Source organism: Passer domesticus, chromosome 3 (genome assembly GCF_036417665.1).
Source record: "Passer domesticus isolate bPasDom1 chromosome 3, bPasDom1.hap1, whole genome shotgun sequence".
Taxonomy (NCBI): Eukaryota; Metazoa; Chordata; class Aves; order Passeriformes; family Passeridae; genus Passer; species Passer domesticus.
This window is the reverse complement of record NC_087476.1, coordinates 97,952,103-97,965,799: the sequence shown is the minus strand read 5'-3', so window position 1 is coordinate 97,965,799 and position 13,697 is coordinate 97,952,103. Positions and strand designations below refer to the sequence as shown.

The following is a 13,697-nucleotide window of genomic DNA, read 5'->3' as shown; positions in this document are numbered from 1 at the left end:
CTATCTTTCTTCTCCAGTTCACTTCTTTACTCCACTGGTATTGTTATTATTTAAATTTATTAAGGAAAGAAAATGATAATTTGTTTCATAAATATATTTGGTTTTAATTTTATTCCTAAGGAGCGACGCAAGTTTGGACCTTTGGGTTGGAATATTCCCTATGAATTTAACTCAGCAGACTTTACAGCCAGCATTCAGTTCATACAAAATCACCTAAAAAAAATTGACGTCAGGAAGGTGAATGCTAAAATCTTGATATAGTACATTTTAATGCTTTGAATGGCAGCAGCAATTGTTTTTTCCTCATGTTTATCATAATTTACTCATTGGTATTCATTTAGTGACACTTCTAATGATCAAAGGTTGAGGTTCTCTGCAAGAAAATGAAGCTGAAATATTTTATGTGCTGTCATGCATGTAAAAATACATATTTGTTAAGAACATTAAAATTTGTTTTTCTTTTTCACTGCTGTATCCAAAATTAACAAGTCTGTATTTTATCTGTTTTGGAAAGGGATAAAAAAAAAATATTTGCCAAGTCTGAGAAAGCAAATCAAACTTCTCTACAGCTACCATTTGATCTTCTACTGCTTAGCAAATGGGAATAGCCATTTCTTATGAAGCAGCACTCAGCCTAGAGAGAAAGATAAGAAATAGGGAGAAGGAGTGGTATGGGGAGGGTGGAATGGGGGGTAAGAAGAGAGGCAATAGCAGCTGAGGGTGATTTCAGGTCAAAAAAGAAATAATGAAATATATTTTATATATATATAATGCATATATTTTATATATTATGAGATTTTACTTCTAAGAGATCAAGGCATATCAGGAGTGGCTGAGGGACTGGAGTGTTTAGCCTGGAGAAAAGGAGGCTCAGGGAAGACCATGTCACTCTCTACACCTCCCTGAAAGGCGGGTGTAGCCAGGTGGAGATCAGCCTCTTTTCCCAAGCAACCAGTGCCAGAACAAGAGGACACATCCTCAAGCTATGCCAGGGAAGATTTAGGTTGAACATCAGGAGGATTTTCTTAGTGGAAAGGGTTGTCAAGCATTGGAATGGACAACCCAGGAAGGCTGTGGAGTCACTGTTGCTGTAGGTGTTCAAGAAGCAACTGGACATGGTTCTTAGTGCCATAGTCTAAATTGGTGTTTGGTCAAAGATTGGAAGTGATGATCTTAAAGATCTTTTCCAATCTAAATGATCCTGTGATTCTACATTTATAATAGCAGGATCAAGCCCAACTCTTCTATAAAATTACAGAGTTGAGCTCAGTAAATACATTAGAAATAATGTATTATTGTTATATGATTCCTTTCAGTTTATGTTTCAGAATATTATGAGCTTCAAATTGTATTTAAATTAAAATCTTCTTCTTACATATAATAACTATAGTCTTTCATGTACCTTACTTGCATCCAGGGGATATCGTGGAACACAGTACGCTACATGATTGGAGAAGTACAGTATGGAGGCCGAGTCACAGATGACTATGATAAACGTCTTCTTAATTGCTTTGCAAGGGTAGGAGATCTTGGAAATACAGTTATTTGTCATGTTTATTGGCAGCTGCAATACAGAAATCAGAAGGCCTTCTTTCTGCTCAATGTGCACTTCACCAGTTTTCAAAGTAAAACAAATTTTTCAAAACATCATTCTTTGGCAGTGAGGATCTTCCCTTTGGTTCCTCTTTGGTGAGGAGCAGAAGCTTAAAAAGACTCAGCTGGAAGTCAAACTTAGTAGACATAAATATTAATGATTTACAGTTATATTAAAGTAAAATTAGATGCAGTAGCTGAAACAAGAACCATAATCCTCCAGGAGTAAAATTGAGATTAAAAAGCCCTCTAAGTAGCAAAATAATTGCTCTTTCTTTTTTCCCCCATGGATTTTTCACAGGTATGGTTTAATGAAAGTATGTTTGACAGTGCTTTCTGCTTTTACACTGGGTATAAAATTCCGGTATGCAAAACTCTGGAACAATACTTTGAATACATCCAGTTACTTCCTGCCATGGACAGCCCAGAGGTGTTTGGTCTCCATCCCAATGCTGATATTACGTAAGTAGGTCTCAACATATTGAAAATGGAGAACGTTTCTTTCACAATTTGGAAACAAATTCCTATAAAATGTTTAAGTAAAGTATATTTTGCATTGGAAACCTAGGATTCATGTGAATTTCACTGTTGAAGTGAACACTACCTGTGTAGATGCATTGTTATAAATGCAGTATCTTCAGCTACGTTTTACATGTCCTTTTAAAGCAGTTGGAACTTTTATTACTTACTCCTCATGATTTTACTTTTTATAATTGCAAGCATTATGCAACTTTTATATCAACATGTGATAGATGGTTCTATACATTCCAACTAGAGAAAGTTTCTAGTATTGGCCTTCTGTTTCAAGCAGTTTATTTTTCTGTGCACACTTGTTAAATGATTCTCTGGATTGTTGTTTGGTTTACAAGCATGCCTTTGGATGCAACTACAAACTTATGTTGAAATTGTTCTCACCATTCCCATTATTTAAAAGAGACTTTTCAACTGCACCAAGTACTAGCTCCACTGAATTCACTCTTTCATTCCAAATAATCTGTGTAACAGCTTGCCCTTTATTTCTTTCTATTATTGTATGCCCTGTGAAAGGATATGAACATGGTCATATTTTTTTCAATGAAGTTCTTAATATTTCTTCCATAAAATATTGAATTTTCATATGCAGTATGTCCACATTGCACATTCATTGTTTCTTCATGTAGGTATTTTTCTAATTTTCTACTTTCTATTTTTTTCTACTTTCTACTTTTAAATAAAACAAATGTTATTCAAATGCAGAGCTGCTGTGAAAACCTAACATCATCTAATATTTTTTGGATGAAACAATAATTTCCCACAATTTTTCAGTCTCAAAGTTGAGAGGCTGATGCCATGTCAAGAGGCCTGTATTCTAAGTATGCTATGAGAAGAGCACAGAGTTTTATTGTCAGCTCCTACTAGCACATACCACTGTTAATATATGCTTGTGAAGAAAAGAATCTGAGAGTAGATTTTTTCAAGTCATTCTCTGATACTCTCAAGACCTCCTTTCCAGAAATGATTAAAGAAGAAAGACGAGCCAAGATTTAGCAGAGAACTAAACAAAGTCTTGAAGAGAGACATGCTGTAGATCCAAAATTAGGCTTGTAGGAGAGCTAATTTATAGGAGGAAACTTGAGACTAATGCTGTTGGAGGAGCTTTAGTGAGTAGGAACAGTTCTCTGGTATCTCTTCAGTGCTCGGTTTCTCTTCCACTTGGTACCTTCACATATTCCTGTTACTTTAGCTCCTTTTCTCCCCCTGTAGATTTTGCCTCGTAGATATTTCTTTAGCGTTTGGTGAAAATGTTCAACAGCTTCATGCCTTTTTTTCCATGTCTTATCATGGTCTGTTATAAGCAACAATGCACAGCTGCTGTGTCTGAATTTCGTCTTTGAAGCACAGACCAAATGGATTAGCATCCCATAAAATATAAAATTCTATTCAAATTCTCCTTATAATATCTTATCAAGTAATCTCAGAGTATGCAGAAGGCTGACTGCTAGAATTGAAACCTTTAGAGAGCCAAGACCACTCCATGTTACTATTACTGAGGACAAAAATCTTATCTCTCACTAATTTACTGTGGCAGTTTTACAGTTCAGCCAAAAGCTCAGTCCGTTGGTTCCAATTGTAAGGCTTCAATGAATTTCAATATGTTCATTTAGGATTAACACCTGAAGTCATTGAGAATGATTTTAACTTGCTGTATGGATCATATGCTCTGTAAAGCCACATAGTTAACAGGTACCTTAGCAGGAAAGGAATACTCTGACAATCTTCTGCCAAAACCCGTTCCCAATTGATTCCCTTCTGAAACCTTAAATGTAGCTGAATTTTTGTTAAGCTATTGCAAGCTGATGAATATAGGGTTTTGAACACCGTGCTGCAATAGATATTGCTGTCTTCTATACAAAGCTGAGGCAATGGTTCTGTCACATGCATTTTTTCTTAGTTTTCACTTCCAGTACAGAAAATCCCTGATGGCACATATTCCAGCTATCAAATGATGATAGTTTGTTACATCCAAACTCTTGAGAAAATACTCTTAATAATGCTTTTTGGAGTAAATCAGAATCCATAGAAAATTAATTTTCTTTTTTTTCCTTATGACACAATTCACTTACAATACTCCTTTGGGTAAAAAATACATAAATAGAGTGCTTACATACTTTAAGCAACACTGACACTATAAATGAGATTCATTTAATGTTGCTGTAGCTTCCTTTCTGGTTACTATAGACTTCCTTAACAGTAATGGAGAAATCTTGTAAAGTGCAATTTCTCTCATCACAAAGCAGACATCTAATATACATGAGCTGAATTGGGCAATTTAGACAAAAAGCTGTTATGGAGACATCTACACATAAATATCTACATGTGGTGAGGGTAAACCCATCACATACAACTGATTCTGTTTTCAGGAACATGGTACTTCCTCTGCAGACTTCTGCCATCTTTTTATTGTTATTGTTTGTATCTATACTTCATTTTTATTTGCAATCTAAAGTAAAGTGAGGTTTTTCAAAGTCAGAAAAATTTTGTTGCAGAGTGCTTTTTATGTTGAATATGTCCCAGTGGTATGGAAATGAAATTCTTTCTTGGTATTTTAACCTCACTTCCGCAGTGGAAAATTATTTGTAATTATGTAAAGACTGAGATACATATTTTCATCTTTTCTATTTTTATTTACAAAAAAACTCTTCTCCAAACAGTAATTGTTATTTATGCAAGATTCACATAACTTCTCCTCTTCAGAAGGTTCCTAGCTTGTGTTATTGGAGAAAGGAATATCAACAAACTTTGATTTTGTTCCTTTGATGCTATTTCTCAAAAGCTGTTCTCTCCTTTTCCCCAAAGTTTGCATGCTGCCTTCTTTTTAAAATAGTTTCTATGTAATTTTTTTTAGATTTAGAAAGACATTTTTTTAAATTCTGTAATTTATTATAATTTAATTGATATAATAATCAGGGAAACAATGCCTTCTACATAAAATAGTCTGACAACGGAATTGGAAGAATGGTGCTTACAGTATGAAGAAGAAGGTTCACAGCTCTCTAATCACTACTTTTAAAATCAGCAAGACACAAAGGAAAGGTTACAATTACAAGTATGTCATCCAAATTACCAATAGAGCCATGAGTCCAAGAGAATTTTAATCTTTTCTGGTCATATGTGGTCTTGAGTAAATCATTAATTCTTTAAATGGGGCCATTGATTGGAAAAAAGCTTGAGAATTTTGAGTTTAAAGTCAAGGGTTATGAAAAACATTGAAAGCCCCCACAATTCCTACTTTTAGAAGCAGAAATTCCTCTGAGAAGCAAACTCCCAGTAGTATTACTTCTATGTTTCTGATTTATACTCTTTATAATTGCATTCACAAATTTTTTTTTTTTTGCTGAAATACTGTAGTATCTAGCTTCTCTGGTATTGTGACACTGTATCCAAAGCATCTTTAGGTGCTTTAGGAGTTCACACATTCTATCCTTGGTTTCATGTCTTACATAATTATGTAAGACAATGTAATAGAAGGAGATGGGTGTCATAGGAAAGTCTAAAAGTAATGCTGACGTGCAAATCGCTGCTTTGAATCAGTATAAATGTATGTCCTACATCACTCATTGGGGTATGTTCCTTGTGTAGCTGATTCCATAAGGTAAAAGTAGGCATTGCTGACACTTCAGTACTTCAGGCTTTCTTTCTTATTTCCTCTTATACCTCTATGCCACTGGATAGCAGTGCAACAAAAATACTCCTATAATTCTTCTGTTGAAGGACTGATGGGGTCTACCATCTTTCATTGTCTGATGCCACACAAATTTAATTCATATTTTTGTATTGACTCAGAACATTAATTTACATTAGCACTGCCCATACTTCACTATGGAATAGAAGTTTTTTACCTGCAGTGCTGTAAATCTAGGGGCCCTTGTCATTAATCCTGAAACACCTCAAAGCAGAATGGATTTACTAATTTTTAAAGGGGCAGCTTTCAGAGTTATACCTCCACCTTTTCCTGCTTCTGCATTGCTCTTTTAAGAAATAAATAAATGAGGCAAATATTCTTCCTTGTTACAAGAATCTTCTCAGAATCCCTAATATGATAGGGTTTTCTGCCACCTACAGTCTCAGCTTGCAGACCTCCTTCTTATCCCTGAATTAGACACACAGCAAGTGTATAACAGGGAAGAGGAAAGTTCATATTCTTTACAACTGTGGTAAACCAAAACTTCATGATCAGTGTATTATGGTTGGTGCAGGATGCAAAGGAAACCAGTTTTGTGCGAGCTTTGATTTGACTTCATGGCCCACTGTTTTTTTGTGTTTTCTACAAAGTTATCATTAACTATTAAAAAATTCTATGTAACTTATAGCATGCTCCTCATCCTCTCAGATACCAGAAAAATACATCAGCTGATGTTCTGGATACTATTACCAACATTCAGCCGAAAGAAAGTGGTGGAGGATCCGGAGAAACTCGTGAATCAGTTGTTTATCGTTTGGCTGAAGACATGCTAGAGAAACTTCCTCCAGATTACATACCTCATGAGGCAAGCTAATCTTAGTCTGGTCCTACTGTTTTCTCTGTTGAGTTTTCACACTACACATTCCAAAAAAGAAACACCGAATTGTACAGAAGATCATATAAATCGTAGCAGATTCAAGTAAGGAACTAACACCCTTATTGCTGCCAGCCTGAATTGGCATGAAGATTTTTTTATCTAAAATCAAGACATCTAACAATTGGCCATGGAGCTATGTTGGGGAGACTACGCTTTGATTTCCAAAGCTACTTGGGAAGACAGAAATAAATCAGTCTTGACATTTTGTGATAGCAGTGTCCTGGCCCTTCTGGGTAAAGTCCTGTTCTAGGAAAATCATGAGTAATTGGGTAGTATCAGACAAAAAGTAAAAACTGCAGCAGTTTTAAGGAGGTACATGTTAGTTGAATAATACACAAATCTAATATTTACTTTTCTGAACACACAGGTAATTAAAATGTTGCATACTACAATGGCATTTCAACAATTTAGACTTAACTAAATTCCTTCTGTGCTTTTATAATTTAGGTAAAGGCTCGTTTAGTTAAAATGGGAGCACTTAACTCTATGAATATTTTTCTTCGTCAAGAAATTGATCGCATGCAGAAGGTGATCACAGTTGTCCGCACCAGTTTGAATGATCTGCAACTAGCCATAGATGGAACTATTGTTATGAGTGAGGCAAGTAAAGTACTTCTACTACATATGGAATACTGTGCTTTAAACTATTAAATTGATTTATTTACTTTGAATATGATTTAATTCTTTCAGAATTTAAGAGATGCACTTGATAACATGTATGATGCTCGAATCCCTCAAGTATGGAGAAGAGTATCTTGGGAGTCTTCCACACTTGGTTTCTGGTTTACTGAACTTCTGGAGAGAAATGCTCAATTATCTAGTTGGATATTTCAAGGAAGACCAAAGGTGTTTTGGATAACTGGATTCTTTAATCCACAAGGTAAGGCTACTGAAAATACTTGAGTAGTAATGTACTGAATAGTAGTAATTTAATGGTTATACTGTCAGTGTGTCACAGGAGCCAAGATGAAAAATGGGTTCAATGAGCACTCACAGCCCAGAAAGCCAGCCTTAGCCTAGGCTGCATCTAAAGGAGCATGGCCAGCAGGGCAGGGGAGGTGGTTCTGCCCCTCTGCTCTGCTCTGCTCTGCTCTGCTCTGCTCTGCTCTGCTCTGGTGAGAGCCCACCAGGAATGCTGCACCCAGCTCTGACCCTCACAGAAAGGATGTGAACCTGCTGGAGCGAGTGTAGCAAAGGGCCATGAAGACAATCAGAGGGCTGGAGCACTCTCTTTTGAAGGCAGCAAGAGAGAGTTTGGGCCATTCAGCCTGGGGGAAAAGGCTCTGGGGATGACCTTTACAGCATCTTCCAGTACCTAGAGGGGGCTACAAGAGAGCAGGAGAGGAACTTTTCACAACTGCATTTATGCATTTAGTGATAGGACAAGGAAGGACAGATTTAAACTGAAAATGGGTAGGTTTAGAACTGATATTATGAAGAATTTTTTACTGTGAGGGCTTAAGGCATTGGAACAGATTGAAGAAAGAAGTGTGCGTCCCCCATTCCTGGCAGTGTCTAAGGCCAGGTTGGATTGGACTTGGTCTAGTGGAATTCTATTTTTTTTTTTGTGTGACCCTGCCCATGAAAGATGAGTTGGAACTTAATGAATCTTAAGGTCCCTTTCAACCCAAACCATTCTATGTGATTCTGTGGTTCTCTAATCTTTTAGTCTTACCCAAACCCACAGTTTTTATATTACAAGAAGGACAACATATGTTAATAAATAAAATACTTCATCTTGCTGACATATTGTAGCATGATATTATACAACTTCTAAAGAAAGTATAGTTAATGATAATGATACAGCTTTTAAAGAAAATGCTATTTTTCTCTGGTTTGAAACTGTTTAACTCATTTCAAACTGTAAGTTGTGAGTATGGAAGAACTTTAATCTAGAGCAAGATGTTACAGTAGCAACAAAATGACTTTTTACAGTACAGTAAGAGCAATCACTCGCTGGAACAACCTCATCAGAGACATGGTAGAGGCCCCCTTTCTGGAGGTTTTCAAGATGTAATTTTGATGGTGCTGGATAATCTCATCTAGTCTTCCCTTTCCCATGAAAGGGTGGATTGGGTGAACTTCCCATGTGTCTTCCAATGTGGGCTGTTCTATGATTCTATGAATAGAATAGTACCAGAATTTATAGCAGTTCTTTGTCTTTCATGAAGAATCATCAAAATGTAGTTTTACAATGTATCCATTTCACAATTTCTTCAAATCCATTAAAGATATGCTGTGAAGTACAAGTAAACATTATCGATCATTATCTGTTATAGCTTGATATTTTTTACCATTTAGAGGAAGAAGGAAGCAAAACAAATTTTAATCATCTCCATGAGTAAAAAACCCCATTATCTTATGAGGTGTGTGTTCCTAAGAGAATTTCCTTCAGCCTATACAACTACACATACAAAATTCTCATAAGAAACTTACGTGTGACAGCTATGAGGGGTTTTTTTTTGTGTTTTTGTTTTAATTTGAACTAACCTCTGAAATTATTGAATGTTATATGAGTTACCTTTGCTTTGTGATACTTCTTTTCTTACTGGCCTTCCTACTGCCAGAACTGTAAAAAATACTAATACCAAAGTCTATTTTAGAGTCACTTTCAGAAACAACTGAGGTGCTGGAGTACATAGAATTTATTATTAAAGGATAGTATTGGGATGCCAGTCAAAACATCATTTTTATAATAAGTGGCACAGCTAATAAGCATACTGATCTCTGATGATTCAAAAACAGCACTCACAGTGGTGTAAAAGAAGATAATGGACCACATTCTTTTGGTAAACTAAAACATTTAGCCTAATAGGCAACAAACCTGAGATATAGATGGTCTTGAGCTTTATTATTGCTTCAACCTCTGTGTTAAAAAAACCCAAAAGTAGTGCTTCAGCTAGAGAGAGGTTTGCTAAGTGCAAAATGTGTGCTGTGGGCAGGGGTGAGGTGAGTATATTTGTAGTATCAGACTATATTTTTAATACTGCTCACCAGGAAATTCACTATTAAGTATGCAGTTCCCTATGTTAACTTCTCTTTCTTTGTCTTGATCTCTATGACTCTCAATTCCAAGCAGTTCTTCATCTCGTAGTTTAAAAAAGCAGATATCAAGTCTTTGATGATTTCATTGTTATCTTCTGACACACAGAGAAACAACCATTTGGTACTAGTGTTTCTATTTTTGCAGCTTTTTCCTTTATAACACATTCAAACCTCACGGCTGCTGAGTCATTCGTGCTTAAACTATTGAGCCCTTTGCATCTCAAACCCTTCCTATTTCAAATTTCTGTAAAGTCTGTTTGAAACACTGCTCAAAAAATCACCTAACTGGCTGCTCAGTTATGACATCCTCTATCTTCATTTCTGTCTGACACTCTTTTATCCCCTAAAAAACATGCATTTTTCATTCTTCATAGGCACTGCATTGACTAGATTCCCCACACTCACGCAGTTATTTTATTATCATATTCAGACATATATTTTCTGTTTTCCACCAATAAAATATATTCTACTTCTTTCATTTAAAACACCCCCACCTTTTAGCTAAGTTGCCTTTACATAAACATCAGCTCACACAATGGATAACTTGTTTGCCTTGAAATTCTTGAAAGACTCCTTTATCATAGATCCTGTAGTTGATTGCCTTATGATAATTTGTTAGTCAGTGTCCTGACCAAATATTTCTTAATGGAGTAATTTAATAGAAGATAAAAGTACATGCTGTTTAAAAATATTTTTCTTGGTATAATGCACACTCTGCCACTTCTGTCACTTGTTCCTATTTTGGTCCCAAAGCTTGCTATCATTAGTCAGGATGCTCCTTTTTCAATACAAGTCTGATTATCTGTCTGTAAGTTCAGTGCAGAACCATGCTAATAACTGAGCAAGATTTTATTTTATAATGTGAGATAAATACTAAATGTCTGGCTTAATTTCTCAAGGATTCCTGACAGCAATGAAACAAGAAGCAACTCGAGCACATAAAGACTGGGCTTTAGATAAAGTTGCAGTACATAATGATGTGCTAAAGCTAACCAAAGAAGAAATCATATCACCTCCTTCTGTATGTATGGCATGCAAAGATGTTTCAGTATTAATTTTGGTATTTAGTTTATGTTATTTGTCATTGAGTAATTTTGGATTGATAGAGGAAGAAGTTACTACTGTCTTCACCTTAATGTTTTTGCTCAGCAAAAAAGCCAAATACCAAGTATGAAGATATTAATTAAGTTAGAAAAATATTTAGTTAAAGAACTGTTTCATTGTACCACCTGTTAGTTTTTGGAATTTATAGTAAACTTTACATGAAACATTGTAGTATATAGACTTTATACAACTTTTGTTGCCCTCCATTTCAGTAGCATTGTCTTCTGAGAAAGGACTATATTATAGTTTAAAATGAAATAATTTGAAGAGATTAAATGTCATATTTTTTACTATAAAACATACACGTTCTTTAACGGTTTAAGAAAATTGTTATGCTTTATATGTTGTGATGTATCTGCCTGCTCTTCACACAGGAAGGAGTTTATATCTACGGGCTCTACTTGGAAGGTGCAGGCTGGGACAAACGAAGAAGCATACTTGTTGAGTCTTCACCAAAGATTCTTTTTGTCCAGCTGCCTGTACTCCATATGTTTGCTGTTGATTCAACCAGACCTAGGGATCCCAGGCTCTATGTTTGTCCTCTTTACAAGAAGCCCAAGAGGACAGATTTGAACTTTATTACAGAGGTATTTTTAAAGACAGCAAAGTCTCCAGACCACTGGATTCTGAGAGGAGTGGCTCTTCTCTGTGACATCAAGTAGGCTGTTTTTCCCACTATGGCAGAAGAGTATGTGGCACCTGTAACAAATTACATGTGTAATTCTTCTACTGCTCTTTATTTGGTGAATACTTGTCATTATACTAGAAATTGCATTTCAGTCTTGGCTTACTGATGATTTTTCTCTGCTTTCAGCAAATTCAGTTTGCCTTGGCTGTTTGTTGGTGGTTTTAAAGTAAATCTTTCCAAATAAGTTCATTGCTTGTCGTCTTTGAAGTATGCATTATATTACTTGAAATGGATATTTGCTTTAACAACATCAAATAAAATGTTATTAAACCTTACAAAAGAAAAACTGCTTTTTTACATTTTTTCACGTGTAGATCTTTTAGCTTGTGTTTCAGTGACGTATGATGACAACAAAATTTAAAATCTCCTAGATACAAATTTAAATTCCTAGATTCTGCATGATACACACCTTATTTCCTGTGAGTCTCCAGGAAACTGTATGACGGAAAAATATATTTGATCCATATTTTTTGCTTGGGCTTCCTCAGATCTTACTTGTTCTTGTTAAACTATCTAGATTAAGCAAAACTACACCAGGAATGTTTGTGTCTGGAATATCTGATGGAGGCCAGTGTGTTTTCTGTTCAGTTTAGCTGTGTGGGAACAGAAGTAAAACAATTCCAACTACTAAATATGGATTTATTTTTTTTTAATTAGAGAACCAGATTTATTTACAAGTATAATTATTTTGTCTGCATTTCCTTGTAGCTCTAAAGTGTGGGTTGCAATCCTTGAAATGACCCTCACAGCATTATTCTACAATGATACTCAGGAATATCATAACCATGAGTTTTCCAGACATAATTAGTATTAAACTAATTCTATTTATGTAATACTAAACAAGATATGCAGCCTACACTATCTATTTAATAATCTCCAAAAAGCTTCTTCCTTCAGATACCTTTATTTGGCAACAGTTTTTCACTTACACCCCATGACTGGACTGTTTTTCCTTTTGCCATTCAAGAGTGTTCAAATGCATCTGCTGTGGCAAAGTGCAGCTACTACTTGACAAATTCCTGGGCATCTGTTGAAGATAAAAGGCCCTTCCTCCTGCTGGAGTCCTATGGCTTTCTATTGGAGGTGACCATCCCAGGATACCCTCTTGCAGAAAGTCTGTGGCATACAGGAAATAACAATACACAGACAAAACATCATGAGCGGAGTAACAAAAAGTGAGATCTCCAAATGCAATTAAGTAAAACATTTCTTCTCTCTCCTCTATAGATTTACTTAGATTCAAATACAAGAAACCTGCCGGTGTTGGATAACTTTTATGGTTTTTATGTATTTTTGGAAGTTGTGCCACAGAACTACATCTGCAAAAAAGGAAGAAAAAAAATCTGACTTTGCAATTGCAAAAGATTTTTCCCCAAGTAATAGCAATATTGATGTTAGAACTTGTGGTGGGTTGACCATCAGCTAAGTGCCCAATGGCTTGCCCCGCCCTGCCCTGGCCAAGCAGAATGGGGCAAAGAATTGCAAGATTAGAAGCTGAAAACAAGGGGGCCAGGATGAACACAGTTTAATAAGTGAAGCAAAGCTGCATACACAAGAAAATTTAATTAAGGAATTTATTTTCTGCTTCCCACTGGCAGGCAGATGTTTAGCCACTTTCTGGGAAGAGCTTTAGCATACATAATGGTTACTTGGTAAGACAGATTCAATGAGAACAAATGTCCCTTATCCTGCTTCTTTCCTGAAGTCTTTGGTGCTGAACATGACATCATGCTTGTGCAATATCCCTTTGGACAGTTTGGGTCAGTTGGCCTGGCTCTTCCCCCTCCCATGTTCTTGCACATGTCCTGTATACTCACTGCAGGGGCAGAGGGGAAACCAGTTAATATCCAAAAACCCGCACAAGAACTACGTGTATTCATTCCTAGATGTTTTTTTCTGCTGGTCTAGCCGTTTAGCTTAATTACAATGGAGAAACAGTGTGTAACCTTGAATGCCTCCACAGGTGGAAGCTGTGCACTGACACATTTACAAGTGAAAGCCTATATGGGAAATAGCAGGGAAAGTACAAATTAATGTGCTGAGTTACATAACTTACACTGAAGATATTTTATTCTCCATCCAGTATAATAGCAAAAATAGAGATGAACTGTATATTGTTATCTCAGCTATATCATATATTGCATCAGATTCTTGAGGCCATCTCTTTC

General features: G+C 35.9%; 1 protein-coding gene across 4 annotated transcripts in view; it reads left to right on the top strand.

The window, feature by feature from the left end:
* The window catches only part of DNAH8 (dynein axonemal heavy chain 8), a 115,550-nt gene extending 103,735 nt beyond the window's left edge, over positions 1 to 11,815 (top strand). For all 4 annotated transcript variants that reach the window (XM_064414558.1, XM_064414560.1, XM_064414559.1 and 1 more), the window contains exons 86-93: positions 121 to 237; positions 1,418 to 1,519; positions 1,895 to 2,055; positions 6,464 to 6,620; positions 7,140 to 7,292; positions 7,383 to 7,572; positions 10,637 to 10,758; positions 11,216 to 11,815. In XM_064414558.1, coding sequence (XP_064270628.1) covers positions 121 to 237; positions 1,418 to 1,519; positions 1,895 to 2,055; positions 6,464 to 6,620; positions 7,140 to 7,292; positions 7,383 to 7,572; positions 10,637 to 10,758; positions 11,216 to 11,503 — 1,290 coding nt within the window. In that variant the 3' untranslated portion in view covers positions 11,504 to 11,815. The remainder of the gene's footprint in view (positions 1 to 120; positions 238 to 1,417; positions 1,520 to 1,894; positions 2,056 to 6,463; positions 6,621 to 7,139; positions 7,293 to 7,382; positions 7,573 to 10,636; positions 10,759 to 11,215) is intronic.
* Positions 11,816 to 13,697: the final 1,882 nt, after the last annotated feature.